This window comes from Macrosteles quadrilineatus, unplaced genomic scaffold (genome assembly GCF_028750875.1).
Source record: "Macrosteles quadrilineatus isolate MER2022 unplaced genomic scaffold, UCM_ALF_1.0 Scaffold_3__2_contigs__length_128488019, whole genome shotgun sequence".
NCBI lineage: Eukaryota > Metazoa > Arthropoda > Insecta > Hemiptera > Cicadellidae > Macrosteles > Macrosteles quadrilineatus.
In genome coordinates, this window is record NW_026542596.1 from 66,679,548 (window position 1) to 66,695,024 (window position 15,477).

Sequence of the window (15,477 nt, forward strand, 5' to 3'; positions counted from 1 at the left end):
ATGTATTAACATAAATGAATAATACGGACAAAGTTTAACACTCTAAGCTTGAGTTAATTATCAATGGATTGTTAGAAGAAAATATGGTACATGACTCGATGCTATAAATATGCTTGAAAGGTTACTTTAATTACATTCAGTCAAATATCAGTCACCACAAGTTAGGATAAAGTCTGTGGTTTTCTGATATATGAACATATTTTATACCAACAACCTTTAAGATAATCTTATCTTTATCTATGGATAAACAGTGTTAAGGCATGGGTAAGGAAGGTACAGTGGGCAGGTGTTCTGTAATGCTATTCACAGTTTATGGAGTGAATGCATCAAAATTATAGCCAGCCCACAACCAACTCCCTGGATACACAATACAGAGGGTATCTACGCCATATCCAGCTCGGGAATTATCGGCAAACATAAATTCAATCCCACCTTTTCCAAATCAGGCTTCTTTTACAGCTCGGCTAACATTGTATATGTAATATCTTATTTATCGCTCCATTAGCAATAGTAAACTTAATATACAAGTACTTCATATTGAATGGTTGTTGTGTGCATTAACACAGGATGAACATTAATTCAGATTTGCCTTGGAAATTGATTTCAGGGTGTGATAGATAACGTGAAAGTTCTATTGTTAAACTCGTTCTGTTCTGTAAATACCTTGAAGAGGCTGATTTTCTTGTTCGTCCAATATTTAATATTTTGTCAAGTAGTCAAGTAACGAGCTATTGCAATATAGTGTTTATCTAACTTTCTTTAAGAGAATATTTCATCCTTTTACAAGTGATTTACAAGCGTTTAGTCAATTTCTCTTGACAAAGTTAAATCGTATATGGCATGATGCCGATCGTAATAATATTATATGATGCCTATCGTAGCTCATGGCAAACATATTGTCGAAGTACTGTTATCAAATAATAATTTTGTATTACGTGAAATTTGGTTTCAAAGAACCCTTAAATGATTTGAATACAGTATCACTGACCTGTCCCAACCCTAGTTAGTGACTCGCGTCCACTCAGGTTTTACAAATTGCTCTCTAATGTCACCAATTACCATAACCAGTTGAGATCCGTCAATTCCTTTCTCTTTTATGCTAATTGGTCACAATAAAGAATCAATCGACTCGTCCACTCTATCCTGATCGATTAACGATATTCGGTTGTTCCGCGATGTTTTATCGCATCGACGGTACTAATTGGCATGTCCGGTGAAACCCTGGTCAGCCGGTACAGAGTGTTCACAAGTTAGTTATGATTTCTCGTGGGAAAGTAGTTTCGATAAATCTGTCCAGGAAAACCAGGAAACGGAGTGATGTCCATTGCCCCTGTGTTTAACTAACCTTGAAACTGTGGAGATTCAAATTGCTGTTGAAGATGAGGTTTTGAGTTGAACTGACAGGAAAAGTAATTTCTATAATATGCAAGTTCATGCTGAATCCAGTGAAATTGAAAACCTTTAATAGTAAAATCTTTAGTGGTTGTTGTATGTAATAGCTACAGACACTAAATTAAACGCTCAGTTGTTTAATTAGTAGAACTATTAAGGTGAATCGTGTCGAGTTAGAGTTGTTCAATGTTCATGAGAATCATTTACTACGTGTTTTGCCACACTAAACCGCTATTGTCACAAGTAGTAAAAAGTGGTTTAAAGTCACCCTCGAAGGTAGATAAGGTTACTCATTATTACTAGTTTTATTTCATACAGTAATTGTTACTCTCCTGACGTAATTGTAGCTGTCAAAAGCCCAGGTTAAAACCGCCCTAATCATTGTGATGAACTAAGCCCTCGGGGTGATGTTGAAAACCTTTTTCATCACTCCTTGCCAAAAGTAACAATTTTCGATAACAGCTGTTATCAACAAAAGTAGTTTTTTCCCAAGCTCTAATTTAGGGCGAGCGAAAATCGATCAGCTGATTTTCCCTCGCTCTCGATTAGTTCTTAATATACTCACTACGCGCGCCAGTGTTTTGTTAGGTTTAATTTAATGACTTGAAACAGCTGTTTTTATTGTTGCACAATATAAATCTATACAGAAACAGGCATTAGTTTGTATTGCTGTGTTTTTAACATAGTGCATGTTTGAAATTGCTCAAAGTAATTAACTTATCACATTTCACCGGATAAATCACGGGAAGGATAAGAAGAGAAATACATAAAGCTTAGACACTGGTACAAATTACAAATTGTTAAGTTAATTAAACTTAAATGACGAAGTTTTTATGAATACATTTATCTAAATAATAATCTACAATTATGAAACCATATATGTAAGTTGTGAAGAGTATTTCCAATGATAAAGAGTGGTCTAAAACTATTTTAATACTACTGAGGTATGTTATTCTGCATTTGTGTATTTTTGCATCGTGATGAAAAGTATCGTTCACAACTCGTACCGAAAGCTTTTACGCAACAATTGCTCCATTATTCCCGTTCTCTTCTTCGCCTCGTACGTGAAAATAACTCTCACCTGCTCGGCTTTGCCTCGCACGTGAAATTTGGTTTTTCTGTGTTCGGCTTTGCCTCACACATGAAACTTGAGCGCGCATCGGAAAATGCCGTTTTCGGTAATAGTAATGAAATATACTATACCGTAAAAAAGTAATTACAGTATTTCTAAAAAATCACGTTGCAAGACCAGTTAAAAATACAGAGAGGAGAACCCGTATCTCGAAAATACGAGAAACTGTCTTAAATCACATTAAAGGCCTTATGAATCTCGTAACTCAATATTTTTCTGACCATAGCATTTATATAATCTATCCATATAATACGTGCTAACTGTAGCTATCCAACAAAACTCCATGGATTATGTAAAGCTTACTTCTACTAACTGAACCAACTTTAAGCGTCCACAATACAATCCAAAATCGCAAAGGAATGTTAAAGCTCACAGTGGCTCAACGCTGCCCGCTGAATGTCAGGATCTTAGCCTTGAACGCATTCCGCGGGAGACGGTGTGTCTACCAGACCAGCCTAGGGAACTGTTGTAACCAGGCGGGAAACAAGAGGTTTTGTGAAATGTGAAGTATCGGCCATTGTACATCTAACTACGGGGTCAGGGCTGGTAACTTCGTGACGGGTTAATATGCTGATATTTGCTGGATACTTAACAATGTTGGAAAGGCATTTTGCAATTAAAGGGCTTGTTAGTTGAAGACAACTACAATATATGTATGAAGTCCCATAGATTTCGATTTGGAACTTTTACATTTGAGTCTTTAAAGATAGTCTTTCTTAGATCTTAGTCAAAGGTACGAGCTAGAGTTTCTAGCCAGTAATCTATGGAGCAAGTAGGCAAAGGCAACTATGAGTGAGCGTTAAGTAAGGACATTTTTTATGCGTGTGACATTTAGTTGTAACACATCAGTATATGTTTAGGATTTTGGATTGGTTGAGCGGTATGTTGTGTGTAGTGTTGATGTCTTGAAAATCTATCTATATAATACGTGAAGCCGTATTTTGTTAACGCAACTCCTCCCTTATTTGTGGACCAATTTCAACGTTTAATGTGTCAAAAGATTCGTCTCAATATGTAGTTTTGCAATAAGGTTTTAGAACTTTACAATTCCTACTCTTAAGGGCGTGAGACCCTCTTAAAGGTCGGGTTTTCCCCATAAGAAATACATGAAACAAATTTAAAAATAAAAAACAGCTGTTTATAAAAAGAAACGCATTAGCTTTTTGGAAGTAAATATTGATGTTTTAATATTCAGTAGGTTAAGACCAAGTTAAACATTTAATCACTTTTGTTGGAAGAACGGAAAATGCCTCAAGTTGAAAGAAGAAATATTGAAAACGGGAGGAGGAGACAATTAATAATAAGGTATCTTATGCGTATGAGAAGAGTAGAGAAAGAGAGGCCTGATCTAACAGATACACATCCATATACACATGCACTTGGTGAGATGAATAATTAAAAAAGAGAAAATGAAAATTACTATCCAAATCTACAAAAGCTACAAAAGTTATCCAACCTATTTCGACAAATGAATCCATACTTTCAAAACTTTGGGACAAGTATTAAGAGAAACTCCTCTGAACAACGTGAGGACGTTCTGATGCAGGGCATAGTTAATAAACTATCAATGGTGTTGCTGCTTTAGCCTATTCAAAGCAGATTATGGCTTTCCAGTTGATAACCCAGAGTTTGTGTGTAAAAAATGGAGCACATTAAATGGTTGATATCACCCCACTTTTCAGGATTCTCTACGGAGAAAATTCGTTTGATTAGGGGGATGTCTAGGCAACAGTTTTATTTCTCAATGCTGGAAGAACTTTGTTGCAACAAGTAGCTCGAATTGAAGCAGATCGTTTAGCATCCATTAGAAGCTATCAGTTAAAACTGAGAGCAGAAATAATGCAGGTGAACCTTGACGACGCTAATAGAGATATTTAAAATTAGTTTCTAACAAGTGTTTAAACAACTCTAAGATGTAGGCCTAACTAGAATTACTCGAATTTAAGCATAACGTTTTCCTCAGCGTTATGTTTCATACTATGCGGCTCATTGAGCCGCACGGGTTCTCTAGTGGTTAAGTATTCGGCTAGGCAGATGAATAATTGATTGAAATCATTTATCCATTAATAAAGTGGAATATGACCGGATGGAGGCAGAAAAAGTAAGGAAAACTTGTAAAAGGCAGATAAATACAGCAACCTTATAAGCGTCTTGTAGCTCTGGGTGCTGTATACCGAAAATAATTTCTGAGAGATTAATCTGGAATAGTATCTTGAATAGGTTATTGAATCAGCTATCATATCAATGATACAAAAAATAGCATTTATCATAATTAAGGGTACGTGAGGATATATATTTGTAAGTAACTCTAAAGTTGTTCTGTTTCACCTGAGTCTTGTTTGGAAAGCCAACAACGCAGCAGCCAGTCATGTCACGGCTTCAAAGAACTCCAAACTCCTCAGCGTGTAGATGACTATCGCACTCGTGATTCTTATGACATGAAGATGGTGCTTAACATATTCCTCTCATACAGGGTGTAACGGTGCCACAGGAACCTGTAGTGCGCCGACGCCGGTACCGGTGTGTTACGTCACCGGAGCATCACGACTGCGCATGCGCTCATGCGCGATGATCGTGAGACCCATTTCCATCCGATGGGGAAGCGATCATCCGTGCATATTAGTAGGGCTGGGTCACCCGGACCGAAGTCGGTCATAAGTGATGATCAGAGTCAAAGTATTTAATGTGCCAGCTATTTTTCTCCAATCAAAAGGATGACTCTTTAAGGAGATAAACTTAAGACACTAAGAGTTTTGGCTATCCCGAGTCTAAAGGCTTCTTCGGTGATTCAAGTTAAGGAGTTATTGTAATGGATTCATTTGTTTTGGATGTAGAGCAATGATTCACGTAAGGGTAGAACTGTTTGTGAGGACATTGCAGACCAAGTTTCGGTGCAGGGGTAGAACGATCTAATCTCTACACATTTCATTCCTTTAGACCATCATGTTTCACCAATGATTTTGTTGGAGATTAGCAACATCAAAAACATAGGGTTGGACTGATTTCCCTGAAACTAACTGAAACTCAATAAAAATTCCACCAGCGAAAAAACATCAAACATCATTAGCAAATTTTCTCCGATAGGGAAGAATCTATTATCGTATGTATTGCTACAACAACTAAACCCAGGACAAATTTAAATTTTATAGTAAAACATTCCGGTGTGGTTACAACGACTTTGTTTCTTACCATGGTACTATCTTGACTACACAAAATTATTACTGTATCCAGGTAAACACACCCTGAGTCTGCTCCCTTAAACGGCCCAGAGACTATTCCAAAACAACTGGGCTGTACTGATCTCACAAAATCACATTTTGTTTCAAAATATGGTAGGGTGTCTTGTTAGCCTACTGATCACTTAATCGAAATTAATCTTTGGCACATTCCAAATGATCTTAGGCACTTTATGCCACTTTTCCATGAGTTTTCCATTCTTCCATACAATATGATATTGGAACAGCCACTAAAAAGTTGTTCGACAAACCTCTTCCCCTATTACTTCACTCCGGCCTTGTCCAGTGACTCAGCTGACACCCGAGCTGGGGGAAGCTCTCGGAAGCCAAGGCCTGTGTGATTATGACCTGTTTAGGTGTCACTGTCCACCTTAGTTAGTTAATGCCTGTACAAGACACAAGGACAGCGTAGGTGGCGCGGCTACATGTCATGTTATGAAACTTAATAGCATGCAGCTTTGCAGATTGGATTCTCAGGCATTGCTGAAAGGATTAATGAATTGTTAAGAGAAAAAGTTTACAATACAAATCTTACTACGACAACTTTAATCTCAACGCAATCTTATACATTGATGAAGATGGTGCATTTGGTTGATGTATAAAGACATTTTTTATTTCATATTGTTTATATTTTCAGGAGGAGGGATGGGTCGGTGGCTTGTGGAGGTCCTCTGTCTTCTTCTTCTCTTCAAAACCCATCTCGTGCTCGCACAAACAGGTAATATGTAATTTAAATATGCAGTTTTACACGAAGCATTTCAATTATTCCTATATTTAAAGGTTTAGGTTTAAAATAAACTTACAAAAAATATATAATGGTTCAGGAAAGAAAATTATTACAATTTGTAAAACCAGCCTAGGTCTATAATGATATATTTCACACTATATGCCTACTACTGCCATTTTATTTGTCAGGAGGACATAATATTGCTAATTAAATTCTTCTTGAGTGTGAGCTTACGTGCTTAAACATAGATTGCGTTGAGAACTCGTCCAGTGTTTGTACAACACTGTTTAAACTACTTTAAGTTACTAAAAGAAAATGTTAAATTTAAAAGTTTTTCTATGCTAACTAAATGATAATTTTTGTTAAACTTTTGTTTAGTAACTTTACAGTTGATTCTATTCAAAACCACTGAGTGATGTAAGCATAGAAAATCTTCATTGGAGCGTTTGGGGATAAAATACTTAAAAATGTACTTACCTATGTGAGCGTTTGGCTTAAAGATCTAAAGCTTAAAAATGTTTCTTAAGCAGCTCCAAGCCAATAACTGACACATATAAAATTCACCGCTCGTCAAATCCATAACAGCTTCATACAAGAAACTGTAGAAACTTCAACCCACACAACTAGTAGTAACATTTGCCTGATTTACAGTCACACAGCACAAAGGCTATTGACTATTGGCAGTATGACATGTACAGGCAGTTATCATTTCAAAGATATCGTTGTCGTTGTCGTTGACGGCTCGGTGTTGTGTCGTTTGTCTTTTGTCGTCGTTTGCTGACCGCCCGCTTCTCCGACCTACAGTGAAAGTAAGGTTAATTGTAACCCTTGTTACTTATGTATGCAAGGTGATAAGTTAGAAAAGCATTTAGTTTGGCGTCCATTTCTCCGGGGCTTGTTTGAATAGAATGTTTATGATGAGATGCATAAGTGAATATCTTAGAGTCGCTTTTGTTGTGCAAAGGTCAAAAGCATGCTCAACTAGTTGCTGTGTTCTTGTAGTCTTAATCCATTAGGTGCTGAAATGACTCTATAAATACTCCTACCGCAGCCGACTTGCAGACTATGTGAATGTTTAGTTGGTGTTTTCTTCTTTTATTTAAACACGCTCATAGAATAAGGCATCACCATGCTCACTGTAAATAACAAAATTTTTAAAGAAGCAAGTACCCTACTCTGAAATCCAAGTTTCATTACAGAAACCGGAATAAATTGTTGGCTTTGAGTGCTGTATTAAAAAAGTGTACAATGCAATTTAAAACTGTAAGAAGAATTTAATGTACGTGTACTCCACGTTAACTAGTTGATTTTCCATGAGGATAACAAAAGTCACAACGTACAGTGTTCAGAATTTTAATTTTTAGGTAACCATCGAGTATAGAATAAAATGTGTTACTCTAAAATTCTTATCCATATAAGGTGATTTGATTAGTCAAGAAATAATTTTGACGGTTTTTGAAATCGCAAGCAAAACTAGTCAATTGCAAACAGCACAACTGAAATTTCCTATTCAGATGTGTCTTTGAGTACTCATTCATTGTCACGGTTATTTGAACAATATTTTTTCAATATTTGAAAATATTTACATCATCCTGCCTACGGACGCATATGCTGTAGATATACAAACCAATATTCACCTAGATTCGTTAACATTATTGTGATGGTAATAGTTATTTACTCGGAGTTTGATTCATAAAACAACACATAATGCTATTTAGAGAAGATGACGATGGAGAAAGTGACATAAGTCTAGTAGGTCTTGTGTAAACTGTTATTGACGTAAATGTTAAATTGTCGACAGGTGACTGATTTAAATTCTTTCACGGATATAGTGATTTGTTTTTATTTAAAATGCAAAATGAAATCTCACTGACGAACTGTCAGACGATCACAAGCAATAACTACCCCACTTTCGAACACTTCCTCATATACTCTTCATTGTAGTGCTGCTCACGTTATATAAATTTTACCCAGCTTACATAAACTATATTCAGATAGGTAAATCGTGCTATCTAAAACGCATTAGAAAGCAGTGTGTACTCGTCTGAAGAAAGTTTAGTCTAATGACACACAAAGATAAACTGCAGTAGAATATATTGGCGAGTGTGGCATAATCGATTTGCCTGGACGTGATCTAATCTAAAACATACACAAGCCGAGACGATGACTCACAGGGCAGCTTTCAGCTCTCACACACTTGGCGATTATTAATTATCTTAACACACTTCAATTAGGGTGATATGAAAAGAGTAATAATATTAATCAAAACCAATTACTTAATGGTGTATCTAGGTTGGCGTTAACCATCGGGACAAGTATATATTGCATTTCATCGTTAAAGTATATTGTCTAGAACAGAGACATTTTTAATCAATAATCACAAAAATGCTTTCAAGAATAAGCAATATTTTGGCCAGTTTGAGAAACACAGTGAATGTAAATCCAGTCAGTGTGCTATGTGAAAAATTAAAATATTTCATATCGTACCTATACGTGTCACTCATATTATGGAACCTTACAGTTTAGGTCCGACCGATAAGGTAATGAGGTTTGTCACATAGACTATACAAGTTGTTAAAGGGGACAAATTAACAGGAGCCCCTGTGGATGATCGATTTTAATTTAAAATTGGCCATTTGGTCCAAATGGATGTAGCATACTCAGTGGTGGCAGGCGCATGACGAAGGTACCAAAGAGAATATACTGACTGGTGTAATTTTGCTGAAAACGATAGCTCAGTGGTAGCGCCTCGGGTTGATTAGGCGGGGTTGGTATTGTTAAGATATTTCTGGTTCAAAACTGGCCAAAGACATTGCCTTATGGCTGCAACCTCACACTTATGGCTTGTACTTGTGCCCTATACCATACGTTTACAAAAACACGACTACAGATTTAGTAGTACACAATTTAGTACCAAGAGGATGTGCCATGGTGAGGGGTATAGTTGAGGTTTAATTAATAGAATCGTACCCCCTACACCACCTACAATTAAAATTGGGATATTTACAGGTATTTGAGAGTAGTGGAATTTGAATTTTTACAAGTAAATATTTGTTATTTTTACTAAAACGAGAAACTGCAAATACATGTATCGAACGATACTTTCAAGATTGTTTAACAATATCCCTTAGGGTACTATGTTTTTTGTGTGCTTTCAAGAACACACATTATATAACTGTACAATTACAGTTGATAACTACTCCAATTAAGTATTAGTTTAATAGCTGTCAAAAACTATTTCTAGTGACCATCTATTTATACCCTGATCAGCAATACATAAAACTAAATAAATCGTCAGAGTTGTGGAACAAAATCGATCTCGAAAGTATATACGACATTAATCATCAGTAAAGTGTTAACGAGCGACTTTCTGATTGGCTGGACACACGATACACGGAGCACACAGCATACAAGCTGACCAATCAGTCCAGCAATAATTGGAATGGGGTGTGAACACCAGAAAACTGCAAACCTAGAGTGAAAGCAAATAATGCACATTGCACACGTTAGCAGACCATTTGACTAACGAACCAGCTGGTATTTGTATGATATGTTGAAGGTGTGGTAAACTGGTATATTGGTAGAGCATGCAGTCTGTTGTAAAATTACTATTTCTTATAAGTCTTACCAAAAAGAAAATATAAGCCTATAACCTATCACATGTAAGCAAAATATCCATAATAGAAGTTATAGTAGTACTGTAGACAAGAAACACTAATTTTTGGAAATAAAGTTTTCTTAAATACTTGTATCTGACAACATAGCACGCATTACTATTTTGCAATTCATTTTTGTGAAGGTAAGCTTTATTTTGGTGATTTTTGCGGACATTTTCAATCCCAGTTAGTAACATACATTTAAAACTTACGGAAAATTGTGTTGTAAGTCGACCCAAATAACAACGAGGATTTGGATATAATAAGAATTAGGTTGGTTTTCATTTTCAGTAATTATTAAACATGCTGCATTCAAGAAGCCGTAGTACAATGTAACAGTAATTATAAACAATTACCATTTTGAAATTCAATATTTGAAGATTACAATAAATTACCCTAAACTTAATGTTTATTGGAGAATTTTATCAAACAGTTAAATTTAGTTTATTGTAGGCCTAGTTATTTTGTCTTCAAAGCTGGTTCTGGTTATATGCGTTACGAATCAAATAGAATTTCCTGCTTGCGGTTGCTAACCTCTGCTAAAATATGAAATTCAATTACTTTAATTCGTATTACCTGAAAGAACATAAGAAGGGTTGGACTTTTGAGGTAAAGTAGGTCAGTACGAGTTTGTTGAATCTATTAATGAGAGTTAGGACCAGTCGGACCGCCTCCCTAGTTAGGAGGTCTTGATAACATTGTCTCAATATTCGGAACAGCTTTATTGGCACTCTCTGTTGATTTTATGTGACAACTCCTGTCTTATTGTGAGGGAAAGTTGAGGTATTGAGGTAACCATCTGGATGTATAGTGGTAATAATTTATACTTATGTAGAATAAGTAATGTTACAGTTGAATGTTTGTAGTTTTGGTACTAAAAAGTAACGTTTCTTGAATAGCACGTCTCCCTAATATATATATATATATATATATATATATATATATATATATATATATATATATATATATTACTTATTATTCTTAATAATGTTATAAAATATGGCTTACGTTATTTTTAGTGGCTCCTTTGATTTAATTACAAGTCTCAAATGGGTTTGAATAATTTAAGGCATTGTTTTCTTAAATTGTAGATACAAATGTAAAATAGAGTAGCATTTTACCCTAGGTAAAAATGTAGGGTTTTAGATAAAGGATCTTAGATACAAAAATCGAAAAAGATTCATTGCACCATTAAAAAACCATTATTAGAAAATGTTTCGATGCATATAGTTTAGATTTTGTAGTATAAGTTAGATAAGTATTTAAAATTATTTTAAATACATATTTTAAGTGCTAATCATTATTATTTAGTATTCATTGAAATACATTCTTAGTTAATTGTTAGCAACTATTAAAAACGAATAAGGGTTAGCTTTTCTGGAAGCCATTTACTTTTTATGTGCAACATCTCTTCTTAGTAGGTATTGTTGTATCGGTGTTTTTAAAAATCGAAAATGCTGCCATGGAAAGATACAAAGTGGCCTGATCTAACTTGTAGAGCTTTTAAAAAACCATGGAAATGTTTGTTCTTATCCAAAGTGCACGTTTCACGTACCCTTTAAATATGTAAATAAATATATATATGTTATTCATATAATGAAAATAGATAGACATGTAAAGAAGAAACTAGATCCACCTCATAAAACGACATTAGAAATTAATTTTGATTTTTTTCTTGATCAGAAAGCCTTTGATTTTTAACTGCCGTAGTCTTATACACAATGTAAAGCTAAAAAAACCTATATTTCCATTTAGCCAGAACCAGCTTTAAACCCGATACACTTATAAATAAACTCATTCGAAATGTCGGGTTTATCCTGAAATTCTCTAATAAACTATAAGTAAGGGCAATTTCAATCGGTTCCCTAAATTATTGGCAAAAAAATATAAGACCGTCAAAGATGATAATAACCAATGTTTCCCAGCTGATTTATAATCTTCCATGTAATCTATCCACACATATCTGCGAGGTATTGATTGTAGGATTTATAGCTGTGCTGGGAGGTCCTTCAGTTCGATCGTGCGTCCACGTCACTGCTATTACTCGCTTCATTGGGCTGGCAATCGCCTAATTGGGGATAATATTTTTCGTTGAAACTTACTGGTGTAGAGGAGGCCGGTGGAGGTTGGCTGTATATGTATACTAGCAGAGTACCCGTCCTTCGTTCGGGGTTGGCATATAAGTATCAAATGCTTATAGCAGTTATGAGTGAGGACATGGTTTAAGAAATTTCGGTTCTTTTTGAAGTTCGTTCGCTACGCTCACTCACCTTTAGGTTGGAGCTCGTTCACTGCGCTCACTTTCCTTCAGGTTAGCTCGTTCGCTACGCTCACTTGCCTTCAGGTTAGCTCGTTCGCTACGCTCACTCGCCTCCAGGTTGAAGTTCGTTCGCTACGCTCACTCACCTTTTGGTTGCAAATTAGCTGTTGTCATAAATGTAAAAGAAATAATGCTAGTGCTGCACCCTGTTGGTAATCCTTGTAACTTTAATGCTATTGAAAATCATAGAACAGAACCAACTTGTTTAATTGAAACAGCTGTTAAGATTCATTAATTCCATTTCTCATAAGGTTAACATGGGAACCTTTGCTCCAGAGCCACTGGGGCGGAGCCCGGAAGGATTTTTGTAATAAAAATATGCCTATATGTTAATCGGGAATATGAGCTATCATCATGCCGAATTTCAGCCCGATCCGACCAGTAGTTTTCGCGTTTACTTTTCCCATACACACAGACACCACCTCTTTTTTATAATAGTATAGATTATAAATTATTTACCACAAAATATTACATATATGGTTTTTGGGCAGGCGTACGTACTCAATTAACTGAACTTTGTATATACAGTGGTTATCTATCGGTATGTTTAGTCGTGACTGTAAAGTTTTTGATGTTTAAAATTCACTACACCCTGATTTCAAAAATGGTTATTTCAGTGTAGTATATATAATTTTGCTAGTTACAAGTTTACTGGTCTGTGGCAATAATAATTTTTTACACTAAATAACTTAGCGAAAACTCAAATACGTTGGGTTGGAATTGACATAATGATCAAACTGTAAGTATTTGATTCAAGATGGAGATTTGAACCATCAATTGCACTTTTGCATTGTCCTGAACGGAGAGTTCCAGATCGTACGGAGGACGACGCCCGCGGAAACCAGATGAGTCATAGAAAGGAGTGGTCCTTCCTGCTGTATATCCTAAACAGACCATCCTAGGGATATTGGTGGAAAATTAAATATCATACGGTAATGCAAAAAATATCATTTAAGAGGGAATAAGGATCAATTACATATTTGGTTTGGGCGTTTGGACCTTCATAAACAGCCAAAAATCATAGCTACCATTAATCTTAGCTATGGCTTATGTTCTATACAGCATAAAATAGGTTTTTGATTAAGTTTACTTATTTCATTTATTTGATCAATTAAAAATATAAAAAAATAGGTGCCAGACTGCAACTGTATGCTATGTGTTTTCATGATACAAAACATATTTGATTCAAATTTTACTTTATCAAGATTAGTCAATGTATGCATGGTGAGTATCGTTCATGGTATGATGTTCTCCTGGCCATATGATTGTACAAAGTATTTTACCTTACCTTTAAGACTGTTAAATTAAAACAGAAGAACGTGTGACTAATTAAACATGGTAAACATCTACCGCTATGAAAACACATCAATAAAATAATCAAGATTAATAGGAAAAGCTTAGAAGCCTGGTGGCAGTACCCTGAAGGAGTTTAAGGGGATTATGACAGGAACCTCCCCAAGCACAATACAAAACAATTCCCAACATTTGACATGCAATTAGACCTAACTCACATGGCATGTTTAACCAAGATTTACTAGCATTTCCGTCCCCCCACAGCAGCAGCCCTGCAGCCTCACGGATGGCAGACCCTCTAACCACCTGATTGCTCTGATGTACGACCGTAATCCTGTTTAATTTGCATGTTTATAGCTCGTAGCGCCGCCCCCAGTTAGCCCCGCAAGATGTATAGACTGTATTTGTCAATAGACACTATCCATCGGCCTAACACCGTCGAGGTAGGCTACAATCATGGCTTGTAGGTGCACGCCTAGAGATAATCATAGATCTGGGTCTACTGGTTTCCTCCGTGCAAGAATGTTATGATTGAAGCATGATTGGGTGCTCGGTGGCTCTGCGTCTCCAGTATGGACGAAGTCGTCAGGAAATGCAGTATTTATAGTAATACCAGAAACAAAAGAACCCTGGGCCGTTTCGAGCCGCGCAGGTTTGAATGGTACGCCCCACCTACCTGCGCGAACCACGTGATCTTTTCGTTTCTGCGCAGGTTGTTTTGTTCTTGGGATATCTATAGGCTTTTTACAGCATTTCATTTGTTTAACCAGTAAATAAGTTTGTAATTAGTCTGTACTACCAAATGTTTGATGAGTGGGTGGACTTTTTGTTATGATGAATGAATTTATTCGGTAAAAACGGCAAAATAATGTATGTAGTTAGAAAGGCAATTTTACCTCTGATCATTGTTTGGTATCAACCACAATGTTGTTTTGCGAAATGTCAATCCACATTTTCACCTTCTTCACATAATTTTAAAATATTTTAATATTTTTTAGTTTTAAGTTATGTTTTTAAGATAATTTATTTTAAAATGTATTTTTAGAGTTGAGAATATTCTACTTTAATGTTTGTATGAGTTTAACTAGCAAAATAGCCTAGTTTACTTTTTTCAGTAAAACTATTAATATTTACATTTGCGTGCAGCATAATTTTTAACTATATTATAGAAGATTCAGCATCCTTTTCAATAGGAAATTCTATTTCGATTTATTCAATATTTTTAATTCCCTTACGGATTTCTTATTGTTTCAATCTGATGACATGTTCATTGGGGTTTTCAACAATACTTTATCTACAATTCCAATGCATTTATTTCAGTGTTATGTCCATGTTTGCACCAAACGTACTAAACTATTATCTCGATTGCATTACAATTTTCAATTAACTTAATCGAAGGATGAATTATCTCTATATTTCAGTTGTGGTTTGGAGAGCGAAATTTCCACTGTGAGATGAACCCTGAAGTCTGCGCATGTCTGTAATAACACTAGCGCTTGGTCAATTAATTCGCACGCCATGTAACGGGACACAGAAATCAACTAAAATTAGAAACCACTTTTCGCTAAAATAGCGTGTGGCGAAGGCCGCGGGCTTGGAGTCTCTTTAGCTGTTTTTATGTGGATGTAATTTTATAGTGTATTTATGGTAAATATATTAGCTTGTTGGCAGTTACAGTGTTGTAAGTCGCTCGAATTTTACTTATAGTTTATATAGTACTA

The 15,477-nt window shown here is 35.6% G+C and overlaps 1 protein-coding gene across 2 annotated transcripts in view; it reads left to right on the forward strand.

Moving 5' to 3' along the window:
- The window catches only part of LOC128988796 (cadherin-99C-like), a 111,889-nt gene that overhangs the window by 32,968 nt on the left and 63,444 nt on the right, over positions 1 to 15,477 (forward strand). For both annotated transcript variants that reach the window (XM_054410446.1, XM_054410447.1), the window contains exon 2: positions 6,398 to 6,478. In XM_054410446.1, the coding sequence (XP_054266421.1) occupies positions 6,406 to 6,478 (73 nt within the window). In that variant the 5' untranslated portion in view covers positions 6,398 to 6,405. The remainder of the gene's footprint in view (positions 1 to 6,397; positions 6,479 to 15,477) is intronic.